This window comes from Sarcophilus harrisii, chromosome 4 (genome assembly GCF_902635505.1).
Source record: "Sarcophilus harrisii chromosome 4, mSarHar1.11, whole genome shotgun sequence".
Taxonomy (NCBI): domain Eukaryota; kingdom Metazoa; phylum Chordata; class Mammalia; order Dasyuromorphia; family Dasyuridae; genus Sarcophilus; species Sarcophilus harrisii.
In genome coordinates, this window is record NC_045429.1 from 304,997,720 (window position 1) to 305,016,060 (window position 18,341).

Genomic DNA, 18,341 nt, shown 5'->3' on the forward strand with positions numbered 1-18,341 from the left:
TAAGGGGTGGGTTCATTCTCTGAAAGCCCCCACAGATGTGAATCACAACATACTTGAAAGGAATATCTTGTCTTTTATTTTTTGAGCAATGTGGTAGATCCTTGAGATTTTTGAGCAGGACAGTAAGATAGACTTACATTTTCAAAAATGTTTTGGTGACTACATAGAGAGTAAATCAAAGAAAGGTGAGACTCAAATCAGAATGACCAATTTGTAGGCCACTATAAGTAATACAGAATAGAGGGGCAGAGGTTGTGAACTCTATAGTGGTGATTTAGATATAAGGACAGATGTAAGAAATATGGAGAATTAAAAGGGAAATGGGGTCAGAGATGACTCTTAAGTTTCCATACCCGAGTGGCTGAAAGGATGGTGATGCCCTTGACAAAAATAGGGGAAAATTCTGGTTTAAGAGGAAGTTAATGAGTTTTATTTTAAATATATTGACTTTTAAATGCTTGCAGAACATTTTTGAGGAAATACTGAATAAGCAGTTGATAATGCCTTACAGGAATTTAGGGGAGAGATTAGGACTGCATTTGTGGATTTGGAAATCATCTCCATATGATATTTATGTGTACAGGAGCTTTGGAGATTACTTGGAGAGAATGTATAGAGGGTAAATCCTAGGAAACGGCTACTCCTGAAGGTGTAGGTGGTGGGTGGTGGGGAGTTGTCAGTTGAATAGGAGGACCACAAAGAGAGTAGTGTTACAGGAATTAAGGAAAGGAAGAGTGTCTTTGTGGTCAACAGTGATACTAGTTTCAAAGAGAATCAGGAAGATGAGGAATAGGGAAAAAAATCGTTTGGATTTAGCAGTTTATTATTGAAGAAAAAGATTTCAGTTAAGTAGTGTTAAAAGCCAGAATGTAAAAGACCAAATAGTAAGCAAATAGTGAGGAAGTCAAAGCAACAAGGGTAAGCGTTCTTTCTAGGAGGTTGGAAATGGAAAAAGAAGAAACATAAAGAGTGATCGTTAGAAGGAATAAGACAGATCTAAGAATTATTTGTAGACAGTAGTGAAAGAGTCAGTAGAAAAAAAGATACTTGAAGATGTAGGAAAGCCTACAATAAGATTATCATGAGTGAACAATGTGTTAGAGGAGTCAAAAAAGTCAATTCAGTCATTAGTTACATTGAGAGACAGAACATCCAGGCTTGTGATTTTTTTGCTTGTCTGATGTCTGATGTCTGATGATGATGTATGGTGTTCAGTTCTGGATGTCACATTTTAGGAAGGATCCTGGTAGCAAATGGTAACATAAAGAGGATAGTAACAGATAACTCTTGTGTAATTTATGAGAGAGAAGACAGTACCAATGCCTTTGAAGTAATTGAAGTCATGAGGAAGAGAGTTTGAACTTGTTCTTGTTGGCCCTTGCTGGTAGAACTAGAAACAAAGGAAGGATTTAAGTATGGAAAGTCTAATCTGATATGTTGTGCGACAGTAGGATGGGTAGGACAAAAGTCATCAACCTTTTTAGCCTTCATGTGATTTACATAGAATTGAAGAACATAGTGAAGAAAGGTTGAAAAATTTCTGCACGATAAGAGATTTCTATACCCATATTGAGTGTGTATATTATTTCCTTTTAGAGCCAATTCTGATGAAAGAAAGGTTCACTCATTTTGCTTCTCCTCCCTCTCTATTTGTAAAAGTTTTTCTTGCCTCTTTTGTGGCACATAATTTACACCATTTCACTTCTCACTTTCTCTTTCTTCCAATATATTCCTCTTTCACCCCTTAATTTTATTTTTTTAGATATTATCCCTTCATATTCAATTCACTTCTGTGCCTTCTATCTTGTCTCTTCCCTTCTTCTGCCCCGCTTTTTCGCTTCTCCCCTCCTATTATATAACTGTCATAGTAATATTTATTTGAAACATTATTCATAATTCTAATGAAATAGAAATATCATCCTTCCATGTAGCAATTTAAACAAATAAATCTTAAGTGCCTTATAATATCACTTTTCTGATTAACTCTTTGTGCTTCTCCCAAGTCCTGTATTTGAAAATCATATTTTTTATTCAACAAGAATGCCTGAAATATTCATTAAATATCCCTCTTTTTCCCTGAAGGATTATATTCATTTTTTTTGGTGAGTGATTCTTGATTGTAATTCTAGCTTCATTGCTCTCTGAAATGTTATATTCTAAGCCTTTGGTCTTATATAGAAGCTGCTAAATCTTGTATTATTCTACCTGGTCCCTTCCATTCATTCCTTTCTGGATCTTTTCACATCACCTGGTGATTATATTGGAACTGCTCATGCTGGATGCTGCCCTTCTGTCGGGTTATAAAACCTGTATTCTCCCCAATTGTAATCCCTTTCTCCCATCAGATTGCTTCTCGACTGATTGATCATGTCTGAGTACTGAACTTCTAAAGACTTTCTGAGTGTAACATTGCCTGCCATCATGCTCCAAGTGTTTTTTTGCCCCCACCCCCACCCCCTCCCCCTGCTTCTCCTTTCTCTGAGTCATTCTACATTCTGATGCCCAATGGAAGCCTCTGTTGCATTTTGGAAATGGGGTTTTGGATCTTGTTTTCCCACCCTGTCTTCGCTGCCAACATTGAGCTTTCAGATACCCTGCTTTACCACATTGAGAGCATTGACGAGTCTTTTTGGAAGTTCCTTGCGAAAAGGAACCCTGTCTTCTCATATTCCGATCTTGAAAAGTTTGCATCACAGCTTGAGTATAAAAAGTATTTGTGCCCACTGTGGCACAGCATCTTATGCTCTCCTCTAAAGGAGCATCCTTGTGTAGTCCTAGTATAATTCCTCTTCAAACCTCATTAGCATTTTCTTTAGCAAGATGTCTTATCATAATTTCTGTTGCTACATTTTCACTAATAGTTTGTATGACAGCTGTCTGCAGATGTCCCACGAAATCAGCAAAGGGTTCATTTGGACCTTGTGCTATTTTCATGAAGCCTTCCCCTCTATTTTGTCTTCCTGGGAGGGTGCCCCATGCTTTGATAGCAGCAGCCCTAATTTGCTCATATGCTGTTATAGGGTAATTAATCTATGCTAAAATGTCTGCATAAAGATCTAAACCTGCTAGTTGATCAAAGGTGACTGGTTTATTAATTCCAGGTTGCCTATTTCATTGGGCTTGTATTCTACAGAGTTTATTAGACTCAGAAAGCCACAACAGTTTTGTCCAGATTCTAAACATGTCCCTGCTATAGATTTCCAATCATTAGGGATTAAAATTTCATAAGCCAATTTCTCTAATATCATCTTAATATAAGATGATGTAGACTCCATAAAGAGTGCAAGCCTTTTTCAGATCTTTGATAATTTCTAGATTAAGTGGAGTTATTTTCTTTTTTTCTTGATCTGAAGAGTCAAACTCTTCAATCACAGGGTACATTTCTATTTTTAAATCAAATATATACTGTCCTTCCTCTTTAGCTTTAATTAGTTCCCTTTGTAATGGCGTCATAGTGGGTGGACAAAGCTGCTGCATGGATGGTGCTGATGGTGTCAATGCCCCTCCAACTCCTCCTCCCTCCACCCAGGAAGGCATAATTGAGGGATGACAGTCAAGAGATGGGGAATGCCCTAATGACACCTGCTTCGCTGTAACTGAGCTATGAAAGTGAGAAGCACCACACTCCTTAAGTTCATCAGTGCTGTTCTTGTCCAATTCTCTATGCCTTTCAGCTGCTTTGTTAAAACTTGTGGGATTCTTTAAAACCAATTTTATTATATTGTACATAAGGAATGTTTGTTTCTTCAGAAATTGAATCAGGACCCATAACTTCATAATGTTCAATTAGTTGCTCTCCCACTAGTTCCCACATATCTGGCTCTAATTTTTCTTCCTTAGATAGCCAAGGAGACATGGACTCTAATATATTTAAGAGTCCAGTCATCTGCTTCCATGTTACCAACAAACCTTGCTTCTTTATTAACTTAACTATGCATTCTACATGGTTCCCTTGGGGTGGAGGAGATTCTTTTCTTAGTATTTGCCCCATTTCACCTAAAAAACGAAAGTGACTAGTTTAGCCCTTACCTTTTCTGCTTGTCTATTTTTGTATTCACCCTATTTCCAGGTCACAGGGACTTCTCCACTGAGCTTACTTGAAACAAGTATATTTTTTCAAAGTTCCACCCTCTACATCTGAAGCCTTTGAACTCAGGTCTTCCAGATTTCAGGGCTGGTGCTCTATTTACTGCACCACCTAGCTGCCCCAGGACAGTTTTCCTTGATAACTTCTTGAAACATGATGTCTAGGTTCTTTTTTTTGATCATGACTTTCAAGTGGACCAATAATTTAAAATTTTTCTCTCCTGGATTTATTTCCCAGGTCAGTTTATTTTTCCAGTGAGATATTTCATGTTTTTTTTTTTTTCCTATTTTTTCATTCTTTTGTATTTCCTTTATTGCATCTTAATTTCTCATAAAGTCATTAGCTTCCATTTGCTCAGTTCTGATTTTAAAGAACTTATTTTCCTCAGTGAGTTTTTGTATCTCCTTTTCCACTTGGCCAATTTTCCTTCTTAAGGCATTCTTCTCCTTATTAGTATTTTGTATTTTCTTTTGCACCACTCTCAATTCTTTTCCTGATTTTTTTGTCTGTTTCTCTTATTTGATTTTCAAAATCCCTTTTAAGCTTTTTCATGGCCTGAAATCAGTTCTTATTGTTCTTGGAGGATGTAGGGTCTTTGACCTTACCTTCTTCTGAATGTGTTTTGATCTTCTTGATGTCATCATAAGTAACTTTTTTGTTGTTGTTTTTTGCTGAGGCAATTGGGGTTAAGTGACTTGCCCAGGGTTACATACCTAGGAAGTGTTAAGTGTCTGAGATCAAATTTGAACTCAGGACATCCTGACTTCAGGGCTGATGTTCTATCCACTGCACCACCTTGCTGCTCCCATAGTAACTTTCAATGATCAGGATCTTTTCCTGTTATATACTCATTTTCCTAGGCTATTACTGAGCTTTTAAGTCTTTGTTAAAGTAGTCTTTAGTCCAACAGTCTTGTTTCCAGTGTGGAGGATGCACTGTTCCAAACTCTAGGGGTTTTGTGCAGCTGTTTTCAGAGATCCTACTAGGACCCTGACTGCAACCCCTACAACTGTTAAGGTGTCTCTGCCCTTCTATAGCTGTAAGATCTAGTGTGCTAAAGCAACACAGTCCTTCCTGAGTGCTAGTAAAGAGTCTTCCTGTGAGCTGAGGCCTCCAGAAGCTGCCACAGCCAAGACTGCCCACTCCTACACTTGATATGAGGTCCATATGCCTGTTCTTGCTTTGCTGGGATTGGGTTGGGACTATGTTGGTGTGGCCTGCATTGGGACTTCATGCTGGACTCCCACCCTGGTGCCACAGACCTTTCCTGCTAACCTTCTAAATTGTCTTTGGCTGGAAAATTTTTAAACTCCATCTTTTTGTGTGTTCTGATGCTCTAAAATTTTTTTAGTCATTATTTAAAGGAATTTGGAATACTTTGGGGGAGAGCATGATGAGTTCTGCCATCTTGGTGCCAATTTAGTTTGATCTTTAATGTTAATAGGTTATAAAAGACTATGTTGCTACTTGTCTTTAAGTTGATGCTTTTTTTTTACTTGTTCTCAAAGACTAAGCCTCATATCATTGCTGTCTAATTTTTCTTTTAAAAAGTAACATTTTTCATTTTTACATTGCCTATATTTTTTAATATATATCTACTTAAGTCATTTTCCAGAGTTATCCCAAGGATAGAATGAATAAAAGAAACTTAAATAAAAAAGGAGAAAAAAAAATCAATTTATCAAAACCAACCAGCTCATTAATTAAGACCCACCTTTTATGTAATATTCCATCTCCATAAGACTTCATCCCTACAAAGGAGGTGATGAGGAAGAGGTGTCTACTTCATCTTTCTGACTAAGCAGAGCAATTACAATTTCAAAACATTTTTTTTACACTTTTATTTTGTTATAGCCATTGTGTATAATTTTCCTGGTTCTATTTATTTCACTTTGTATCAATTCAAATAAGTCTTCCATGCACATTTTTCCATTTGTACATAGTTTCTTTTTCCCAAATTGATGGACATCTGTTTTATATCCAGTCAAACACATGGGTAACATCTCCTATTTCTAATAAGTTTGATATAATAATTGCTAACTTGGTTTGCTAAATAAAACTGGTTAATATAACTGTCCTTGTGTAAGGGAATAATTTTGTTTTTTTTTATTTTTTATTTTATTTTTTTTTATTTAATAGCCTTTAATTTACAGGATATATACATGGGTAACTTTACAGCATTAACAATTGCCAAACCTCTTGTTCCAATTTTTCACCTCTTACCCCCCCCCTCCCTAAATGGCAGGATGACCAGTAGATGTTAAATATATTAAAATATAACTTAGATACACAATAAGTATACATGACCAAAACATTATTTTGCTGTACAAAAAGAATCAGACTCTGAATTATTGTACAATTAGCTTGTGAAGGAAATCAAAGATGCAGGTGTGCATAAATATAGGGACTGGGAATTCAATGTAATGGTTTTTAGTCATCTCCCAGAGTTCTTTTTCTGGGTATAGTTAGTTCAGTTCATTACTGCTCCATTAGAAATGATTTGGTTGATCTTGTTGCTGAGGATGGCCTGATCCATCAGGACTAGTCATCATCTAGTATTGTTGTTGAAGTATATAATGATCTCCTGGTCCTGCTCATTTCACTCAGCATCAGTTAGTGTAAGTCTCTCCAGGCCTTTCTGAAATCATCCTGTTGGTCATTTCTTACAGAACAGTAATATTCCATAATTTTCATATACCACAATTTATTCAGCCATTCTCCAACTGATGGACATCCATTCAGTTTCCAGTTTCTAGCCACTACAAAAGGGCTGCCACAAACATTCGTGCACATACAGGTCCCTTTCCCTTCTTTATAATCTCTTTGGGATATAATCCCAGTAGTAACACTGCTGGATCAAAGGGTATGCACAGTTTGATAACTTTTTGAGCATAGTTCCAAACTACTCTCCAAAATGGTTGGATTGTTCACAACTCCACCAACAATGCATCAATGTCCCAGTTTTCCGCATCCCTCCAACAATCATCATTATTTTTCCTGTCATCTTAGCCAATCTGACAGGTGTGTAGTGGTATCTTAGAGTTGTCTTAATTTGCATTTCTCTGATTAATAATGACTTGGAGCATCTTTTCATATGACTAGAAATAGTTTCAATTTCTTCATCTGAGAATTGACTGTTCATATCCTTTGACCATTTTTCAATTGGAGAATGGCTTGATTTTTTATAAATTAGAGTTAATTCTCTATATATTTTGGAAATGAGGCCTTTGTCAGAACCTTTGACTGTAAAAATATTTTCCCAGTTTATTGCTTCCTTCTAATCTTGTCTGCATTAGTTTTGTTTGTACAAAACTTTTCAGTTTGGCATAATCGAAATTTTCTATTTTGTGATCAGTAATGATCTCTAGCTCTGCTTTGGTCATAAAGACCTTCCCCTTCCACAGGTCTGAGAGGTAAACTATCCTATGTTCCTCTAATTTATTAATAATTTCATTCTTTATGCCTAGGTCATGAACCCATTTTGACCTTATCTTGCTGTACGGCGTTAAGTATGGATCAATGCCTAGTTTCTGCCATATTAGTTTCCAATTTTCCCAGCAATTTTTATCAAATAGTAAGTTCTTATCCCAAAAGCTGGGATCTTTGGGTTTGTCAAAGACTAGGTTGCTATATTTGTTGACTGTTTTGTCCCTTGAACCTAATCTATTCCACTGATCAACTAATCTATTCCTTAGCCAATACCAAATAGTTTTGGTAACTGCTGCTCTATAATATAATTTTAGATCTGGTACAGCTAAGCCACCATCATTTGATTTTTTTTTTTCATTAATTAAGGGAATAATTTTGAAGGCAACTCTTCTTGAACAGGGCAGGGTATGGTCTCAATAAAATTTCCCCTTTTAGTAAGTGCTTTAAGAAAAGTCGAATTTATGAGTTGGCATTTTTTTGATATCTAATATCCCAATTGCTTTATTCCAAGAAACTTCTCAGACCTAATATGTTTCTTTTATGAATATTTGTAAAGGACTTGTATTTCCCAGGTGTGATTTTTTTTTTTTTTTTTTTTTTTGCAATACCTTTCCTGGGGGGAAAAGTTTTTTTCTTGCATACACTTCATCCTTCCTTCCTGCCCTTAACATTATTTTTATCCTTTTATTTCCCTGTTTAGTCTAATGTATTGTGAAAGATTTAAGAACTGTGATGAATGAAATGACCAATCATAGCTCCAGAGCATTTTTTATGAAGCATATTATTTGACAGGTCTTAATGAATTCAGGGTGTAGAATAAGATAGATGTTTTTGAATATGATACTGTATAGATTTGCTTTGCTTAATTATGCTTATTTATTACAAAGATTTTTTTTTTTTCACCTTTTTAAGTTGAGGTGGGGAAGAATGAGGGAAGAGTATGGGCAATAGTGATGCCCACCCCCAAAAAATTATCATTCTAGTATTTTAAAAATATACAAGAGAAAACAGTAGGAAATTTAGAAAGCAGCATTGGGAAGAAGAATAATTTTGACAGTATGTGTGGGAATTATTATGTCCTTAAAAAGAAATGGCATAAAATGAAAATTAGTGGTTTTATATACAATTTTTTCTGTTCCCCATTTTGGTGTTTAATTTTAAAAATTAATTTTTAAAAAAAGATGCATCTTTCTCTTCTTCCTTCTACATGTCAAATTAGGCTTCACACAAAATTATTGGAAAGATTAGGCTACCATTTGCCTTTATTTTTTAACATTCTCAGAGTCCTTACCTTCTGAGAAATTGTATCGGAATCTCATAGACTCAAGAGTCAGAGGGGAATGATTAAGTGACTTGTCCAGGGTCTTGGAGCTAATTAGTATGTGAAATTGGATTTAAAGTCCAGGTGTTCTTGACTTCCAAGTCCAGTGCTTTAACGATGGTACCACATAGCTTCTTTTCCAAAATGTTCAGGACAAAACACATGGATTTTTAAATTAAAGTGTAGCTACTTAAAAGTGGAAGGAAGCACAGAAAGTGAATGGCTGTTTTTATATTCTTGTTCTGTGGTTCACTGTAGCCACAGAATTCATTACCTAGTGGTTTGTTTGATCTTCTCCATATTTGGTTAGCTGGTTTTCAGCTAGAGTTGTGCTTCAAGCTTTTCTATTTTGGGAGAAACTGCCATAATGCATGTTCTGCTGGCATAATTTCCAAAATGTAGCAACAGAGGAGAACTTTTGTCGAGATTATACATTTGTTGTTGTTCTTCAGTTGTTTTTCAGTTGTGCCTGACTCTCTGTGACTCCATTTTGGGGTTTTCTTGGGTAAAGATAATACTGTGGTTTGCCATTTCTTTTGTACAGATGAGGTGCTGACGTACAGGGGATTAAATGGATTGCCTGAAATCACACAGCCAATTAAGTGCCAGGTCAGGATTTGAACTCATGATGATGAGTTTTCCCGACTTCAAACCTGGCATTCTGTTCTTTGCACTTCAGTTTTCCTGTCTGTAAAATGCAGTGGTTAGACTGGGTGAACTTTGAGATTCCTTCTACTCTTGAATCTATGAGTTACTTTAATCTTTGTCTAAATACAGGGGTATCCTGAAAATGTTGAGAAGTGTGGAAACTTTCCCAGTTGGAAATTTCCACTAACCTTTCCTTATGCATCTTAATCAAAGCACAGCCATACTTGATGGACACCTATTAAAAAACTAGCTTCTTGAGATTCTGCCCCCTGATATCTTCCTGCTATTATCATCTCTTTGGAATTTCTCCAAATAAAGTATCCTTGAACACTGGTGCTTCTTCAGTAGTATCTTCAGTTGATTAGAGGGTAATTACCACTTTTTCCTCTCTCCCCTCTCTGGAGCCTTGGTTTTTCTTGCAGAAGATAATATGGTAGAATTAAATAAATAGTTTGAGTCCTTTTAACTCTTTCAATTTATGGTTTCCATTACTCTTGTGATTGTAAATAGTGCTAAGTGATTCTCTGATACAAACAGGAGAATCACAGGTATGTGATCTCATTGCATTCTATTGTGACACATTGTAAAGAGATTAATTTTTATCAGGGCTGAAAAGAACCTTGCAAATCACTTACTAGAGTAATATTATAGAGTGTTATTATATAATTGAAATGTATAATAACAATAATCCTTAATATTATAATATTATACCTTTCTTTTACTGAGGAGAAACTGAGAGAAGTGACTTCTTTTTTTGGTGGTGGGTTAGGGTGTGGTTTAATCAGTCATTGTCTTCTCTAAACTTTTACCATTTTGGGCAGAGGTATTGTACAGTATCTTTGCTAAGAAAACTACTACTGAATAATAACAATCAGTAAAATACTCAGATGCAAATACTTTTTTCCCCCCTAAGGCAATTGGGGTTAAATGCCTTGCCTAGGGTCACACAGCTGGGAAGTGTTAGGTATCTGAGAGCAGATTTGATCTGGGGTCCTCCTGACTTCAGGGCTGGCACTCTAACCACTGTGCTACCTAGTTGCCCTTGCAAATACTTTTTGATTTTGAAATTAAATGGGATGAATTTTCCCCTTTAAAATGTAAAGTGTATTTTGAAAAAGAAAGAAAGAAAGAAAGAAAAAAGTCTGCTGAGATGTTAACTTAATTGGGTTGAGTTTAACACTTTAAAATTCAGTGTGTTGGAAGTCAGCATAGAGGAGATCGCGGCCTGTTTAAAGGCCAATTCTTCTTTCTTCATTCTTCTAATTTACCTTCTGACAAGGAGGACTAAACAAGGGCTCTGGGGTCTATTCATTATGAAAGGAAATAAATTTTAGAACTTTTCATGCATATAAGAAATAATTTTAAGAGATTAATTGGATTCTATTGGAATTTGATTCAAAATATTAGCTTTTGACAAGCTTCTTGGAATCTTTGTCTCTAGGAAAGGAGAAGGGAGTTGTAGTTTGTCTAACTCTTCTGACTTGAGGATTTTTCTTTTTGATAATCTTTTGGTCTCTTTTTGATTTTTTTTTTTTTTTTTTAATAAGGAGAATAAATATATTAAATGTCCTTTGCTGGCTATCTAGGTTTTCTGCCATGCAAAAATATGCTCCAATACTTTTTTGGTAATGAATGTAGCTATGAAATGATGCAAGCTTTTTCCACTTAAAATGCATTTAGCATGATGTTTATGGTTTCTGTTGTCATCTAATACCCTTTTTTAAAGTTATCATGCTAAGGGACAACATATAAGTTGCTGTGTTTTTAAGAACTAGAGAAAATACCTTGGATTTTTTTTTTATATTGCCATTTCATTAATTTCACTAATAAAGGGATCTGAGGGTGAAGAAACATTCTCTACTAGTGTTTATGGGCAACTACCCTTTAATGTTTTTTTCTTTAGGAGTTTCCTGGATTCTGTTATGTGACTTAAACGACTAGACCCCAGGTCTTACTAACTACAACTATACTAACATAAGGTTACTGCTGTCTACTGTGTCATGGCCTCCTCTTGATTTGTCTGTTATAGAAAGTAATTTTTTGATGGTTTATTTATTGATATAAAATGAGGGAATTGAGCTAAATATTCTTTGAGATTATTGCTCCTTTGAATGTATTCCTTTCCTTTTAAGAAGAAAAAAACAATAGGTTTGGGTATTTGAAAGGATTTAAATAATCCTATACATCTCTTTCACAGACAGCCATACAACTAAAGATGATTTTCCTAAAATTTGTCTAACCCCTGGTTAGCAACATTATTTTAATGGTTTTAAGAAAATCATTCCAGTGATTTGGATTTATCAGTAACTAGGGTTATTAATAATATTTTTATTTTAAAAATGAGGAAAAGATTACAACAATCCTACCTTATTCTTTTTTTTTCCCCATATAGACAAAGAAGAAGAATAGAAAGAAGAAAAAGAAGAAGGATCAACATCTTCCTTTAGAGGAGCTGGACTCTTTGTCCCTGTCTCATTCAGCTCTATCTAGCCTGAGTTCTCTTCCAAGCCTTGGATTGGTGGATAATAAAACTACCCCACAAGAAAGTCAAGTTCAGGAGGACGATTTAACTAAGCCCTTGGTTAATTGCAGTGATGTTCAAAATGGAAGTAACCAAACCTCATTTCCTTTGGTTGTTGAGAGTTCCAACAACAATAATATTGTTATGGAGTCAGAGGAGGTTGGAATCAAAGAAAAGGTAATTTCAGATTTAGATGCTCCAGTGGAAAAGATGGAAGTTGATTTACATCTTGAGAGTAGTCAGTCAGTTAGAAGACTAGAAATAGTCAATGAGATGGAAAATCATAGCCCTGTTGATTTGGTCAAGACTCTGGGATCCAGTTCCACAGAAGGGAAGGATGTTGAAGTGCCCAAGGTAAAAGATGCTACTTGGGGGTCTCTTCCTGAATTGACTTCATGTAAAATGGAGGAAACTGATCCTTTACACACAGATCTTAGTCAGAAGGTTCCTCTACCAGAATCAAAAGCGGACATTCCTAATCAAAGGAAAAGGAAAGAAACATCTAAGCCTCAAATGAGTGCCTCGCCTCCCAGAGTAAGTTATCTTTTTAAGTGAGGACTTATGGTTTAGAATTATGAACCCTTCCTGCCTCTCCTGTATAGTAGGATTTTATTGTTACTAAGCTCATTGACCTAAACTACCTCTGTTCCATTATAGTACCCTGGATCTGATGTTTGGGGCTTTATTTTTTCTAGGAAGCTAAAATTAAGTCAACTAATCAAGTAAGGGGATCAGGAAAAGAAGTTAAATATAAGAATCAAGAATTGAAGAAGCAGCTAATAAACGAACCAGCTAGCAGTGTAAGTTTTCCAGTAAAACTTCTGGTAACTATCAAGTAGAGGTGCTCTGAAGGGAACTTTTCTTCATTAATTTCTAATCTCTATTCTTCATATCCCTTTATTTTTATTTCTTGGTATGTTGTTTTTATGTGTTCTGAAGCAGTTTCATATTCATTCATTCTTTCAACAAACATTATTGTGTAAAATAAGTGTTTAATTGAAACCTTTTTTTCCAGCATTGTCACTTTTAATGATTATTCTTGCCCAAATCAAGGATACTTTCCTTATTACAAAGAACTACCCTTAAGCAAAACCAGTCAACCAAAGAGAGTATCTTAGAATATGTGTACCATATTCTTCGTATATAGTTTATCATCTTATTGCTAATAAAAGGGAGGCATGTTTAAACAACAGCCTTCTGAAGTTATAGTTGGCCATCAATTTGGTAATATTTCAGATATCTTTTAGTGTTGTTTTCATTTACTTTATTGGAGTTATTTTACAAATTGTATTCCTGTCAGTATACATTTATAAAATGTTTACTATCTTACTATACTGTTCTATGCTTAAGGTGATTTCAGTTAATCAGTTCCATTTCCCCAAATCATTTGTAATCTACTCTATCAGAGTAGTAACATGTTTCTCTTGTGTCTAGCTGGGCTATGTAAATTGTCAAGTCAGTTATTTTTAATCAAGTGCCTACTATGTATCAAAGATTATTCTAAGTGCTGGAGATACAAAAAAGACAAAACTAAGTCAATTGTTCACAGCCAAATAGGGGAAACAACAAGCAAATGAGTATGTTCAAACAAGATTTATCCTTAAAAAGGCTTGAGAAGATTAAGTTTAGCTGAGTTGAAGAAAGCCAAGGAAGTCTTCCTAAAAGAGTTTCATGCATGGGAAACAGTGAAAATGCATATAGATGGGAGATGGAATACAGAAATGATTGCTGATATATTGTTTTAGATAGTTCATACTATTATTTAGTTATAGAGAAATGTGTTGGAAAATCCTGCATAACTGTTTAACTTTAACAAATTTATATAAGCCTATTTGGCATGGTATGAATTTTCAAAACATAATTTGAGTGCCCAGATGTTTTTTGTCTTTGCTGCAATTTTCCTAAATCTTTCTATTTAGTATTTCCTCCCCCTCTCCCCCAAGACCTTAGAATTAATTTGACTTTTTTGGAAATTTGATTCTGTTTCTTTTCTTTAAAAGAAAATAATAAGCTACTCTGGAAGTGTTTTTAAACCAAAAATATAATCGATATAAATAAAAAATAAAGAGCAGGAGTGACACTATATCAGTAGAATTGTAGATTGAAACATCAAAAAGCAAAGCATTAGAACATTTATTACTATTAAGTAGCATCAAGGAATTGTTTTCTGGGCTGGAGTTATTATATGTGAGGAGAGCATCTATGACTACTTTAACAACAGAACTTCCTTAATTAAAAATAAGAGTGATTTTTGTCTTGGAATGTAGGATTATGTATTTGTTTCTAAAATAAGTAAAGGTTTTGGCAGTTCCTCAGGAATGGACCAAAGATTCCTCCAAATAACATGGGACCTTTGTTAAATTAAATTCTATTACTCTTCCCACCAAAACAGACTTCTTCTGTTATCTCTTATTAAGTATTGTATTTTGAGATTTGCTTGTGTGTTCTAGGAAGTTGAAACTCAGGAGAAACTCACTAATCAAATGAAAAGAATTGAGGAAAAAGATAAAAATAAGCCTAAGGATATGAAAAAACAAGAAGGGCCTCCTGGAAGTTGTGTTGATTCTGCTTCAAGAAGTCTGGGACCCCCAAAGGAATATAGAAACCACAATGCCAATGAAAAAGAATTAAAGACCAGGTAAAAGTAAAGATGAGCTTTAACCATTGAAAAAATCCTGTGCATAGACAAGTTTCCTAGAAGATTAAAATAGACTTGACATTCTCTCATTTGCTTATTTCCATCTTTGTTATAAAAAAGAAAAAAGTTGATGAGTTAGAAGGAACCCTAGAGACTAATTCATGCCTGTAAGTCCAGACTTTACTTGTAGACCTTTATTAAAAGAAAGTAGACTTTTGTTCCTTGAGGCAGCTATATTATCCTTTGCTAGTTTTTTCCTTTGTGGTTAAGTGGAACTAATTGTATTCCTTTTCTAATTGGGCAGCTTCATTTACTTAAAGACAACTATCATGTCCCCATAAATCTTTTTGTCTTCTGGTTAAACATCCTTAGTTCTTTTAATTTAGTTTTCATATGATATGACATGATTTCAAATCATGGTTAATCTTCTTTAGACACTTTCTAGCTTGACAATGAAAAACTAGAATGTGATATTCAGAACTGCATGTAGCAATGCAGATATTGTCTAGGTGGTTAGAAACTACTTGAACATCATTTGTATCTTCTTTAACATAAACTGCTTTATATTATGACTCTTGGTCTCAAGCAGCAAATACCACATTGCAGACCTATTGTAGCATAATTCTAGCTCTTTCTTACTTTCTGCCTAGACTTCCTTTCTCTGTTTCTTTGGAGGACAGTTTTTTCAAATTCCTCTACTTCAAGTGGGGAAAAGTAGAATTTTATGTGCTTAAAGATTGATCTAGTCATAACTATATGATTATGATGGACATTTGCTAATAATGTATATGTGTGTGAAAACACAGATTAAAAGAATGACTTAATTTTTCTTTTTAAATTATTGTATATATGTGCTTATACACATATTCTAGGACATTAAATCTTGGTGAAGGAATCAGAGTGTACTTCCATGCAATATTGTCTCGGGATTTCTCATTTGATCCTAATTATGATAAAGTGTTCATAAGAGGAGGAGAAGACTTGGATGAAAATGCTTGGAATAGTTATGTCTGTGAGATGAATTGTACAAAGTAAGTATATTAAAAAGCTTTTTTGTAAAAAGAATTTTAATGTAGTTAAATGTACACTTGGTTGATAAAATTGATTTTGAAATAAAAATTTTTTCAAACTTAAATTTATTATTTTCATTTCTGTTTATAACTTGTATTTTGACAGAATAAATATATAGTTTTCAACATAAGTGTATTGCTCTTTGGAGGAAAAGTACTAAACATGAAGAATTCTGAAATAAAGTACATTTCTTCTCTATGTATCATGTTTCTGTTAAAAGCTGCCTATTAAAACACAACAGAAGGTCTTTAAGTCTGAAAGGTCAAAAGTGTACTAACATCTTGGTTGAGAAATTTTTGCAATTTGTGATTTAATTAAATACAGTAAATATGTACTAACTGTGTCATGTGCAAGTAAGGCCCTGAAGTTTACATTTTATTTGGAAGAATATGATATACAATAAATAAGTACAAAATATATTTTAGTAATAGCAGTATTGTGTGATGAACAACAGTGAATGACTTAGTTATTCTCAACAATGCAATGATCTAAGACAATCCCAAAGGAATAATGATAAAACATATTATTTATCTCCAGAGAAAAAACTGATATTGTTTGAATACAGATTGAAGCAAGTTACTTTTTACTTTATTTTTTTATTTGAATCTTATGCAAAATAACTAATATGGAAATGTTTTATATGATTAGACATGTATAACATCTGATTGCTTACTGTGTTAGGAAAGGAGGAGAGGGGAAAAGAGGGATAGAATTTGAAACTTGAAAAAAACAATCCCTGAAGTTTTAGAACAAGAAGACAAAGTAGAAATGGGGAAAGAAAAATCCACCAGTCACCTCTTGGAAGTGATTCCAAGAGGAAAATTATAGGAATATTATGGCCAAGTTTTAAACCTCCCAAGTTAAGGAGAAACTATTGGAGAAACAAGAAAAAAAAAATTTAAATATTATGGCACTACAATAAGGATTATTATACAAGACTTAGCAGCTATTAAGAATTGGGGTTATGACCAAGGGAGACTTATCTAGAAGAATTAAGTATAATGATGAATAGAAAAAATGGACATTTAATAAATTCAAAGACTTTCAGGTTTTTGTGACAAATGGGAAAATAAGGTAACATTAAAGGAAAAAATTGACATATAAGGTAAACATTAAATGTTTAACAAAGTTAAAGTTAAAATAAATTTTATCAGAAGTGAAAAATAGTATCTGCAGTATTGTTCAATACTGTTTTAGACCATTTGAAATAAACTGGACAGTGTGAAGTACCAGAGCATACACCTGCCAAAGCAGACACAAGAACTATATAAAACATAAAATGCTTTTTGTACAAATAAATCCAAATTTAAATAATTGAAGTAATATTTATTTAATATTTATTGCCTACAATAAAGTTCAGAAGAACAAAAGATCAGGAACTTCAATTAAGCATGGATATACATACACACACATGCACACACGTAGATATCTATAAATATGTGTGTATGTATATATCTGTATATACACACATATGCATTCCTACACTTACATATATAAGATCATACTATCTTATTTCCTTCTATTATCTGTTTTTCTGAGGATGGATAGCATCTTTCTTCATAAGTTTATCTTTCCATATTTTTCTAAATTAACAAGCTCATCATTTCCTACACCATAGCAATATTCTAATCCAGTTACATCCTATCTGAGATTGCCTACAAAAGCTTTTCTTCCTCAATTTTCTGCACCTTTTCTTTTCTTGGCTATGTAGGTTTCATTTTTAATTTTAATTCAAAATAATAGAAGTTATTCTTTTTATACTTCAACAATGCTTTTACCTTATGACATAGTTTGAGATCTGATAATGCTGATTCTACTTCCTTTAAATCTTTTTTCCCTGGTTCTTTGAATTTCCTGATCTTTTGTTCTTCCAAATGAACTTTATTTTTTTTTCTACCTCAGTAAAATAATTTTTTAATAATTTAATTGGGATGACATTGAATAGATTGGTTAGATAAAACTGTTACCTTTACCTACCCATGACCTATAAATATTTCTTCAGTTATTTAAATTTGAGTTTATTTGTATAAAAAGCATTTTATATTTAATGTTCATAGTGTTCTTGTGTCTACTTTGGCAAGTATATGCTCTGGTATTTTATACTGTCTAAACAATATTGAATAATACTGCTGACAGTGTTTTTTTTTTTTACTTTTGCTTAAATCTATTTTAACTTTAACTTTGTTGGAGATCATGATTATTATCCCTATTTATATTTACATACTAAATTCTACTCCTGCTCTATGTTTTATGTTTGTGTATATCTCCGATTTTTATGTTTTTGAAAGCAACTTATTTTATAATTTAATACTTATACATTTCTGTTTTATAAGTAAAGCATCCAATTTAAGCTACTATTACTTGTTATGTAATTTCCTCATTATTATTCTCACTATATGTACACTTCTCTGGTTTACTTTTACCCTGCAACCTTACCCTCCTATTCCTTTACAAGGGATAGAGGGAGGAGGAAGGGAAAAAGTTAAAATAAAAAATGTACAGCAGAGAACAAAAGAAAACCAATAAGGAAGCAAAAAAATAAAAACTGGACAGCTTTTAGAACTTTTTAAAAAAGTTGGAGAGGCAGAGGAGGAGGGAAATCTTTAATTTTTTGTTGTATTAAAAA

The 18,341-nt window shown here is 33.8% G+C and overlaps 1 protein-coding gene across 1 annotated transcript in view; it reads left to right on the forward strand.

Annotated features, from left to right (window-relative positions):
• Positions 1 to 18,341, forward strand: part of RNF213 (ring finger protein 213) — a 174,073-nt gene that overhangs the window by 14,939 nt on the left and 140,793 nt on the right. Inside the window, 4 exon segments of the mRNA XM_031965590.1 lie at positions 11,878 to 12,540; positions 12,702 to 12,806; positions 14,457 to 14,644; positions 15,517 to 15,675. Coding sequence (XP_031821450.1) covers positions 11,878 to 12,540; positions 12,702 to 12,806; positions 14,457 to 14,644; positions 15,517 to 15,675 — 1,115 coding nt within the window.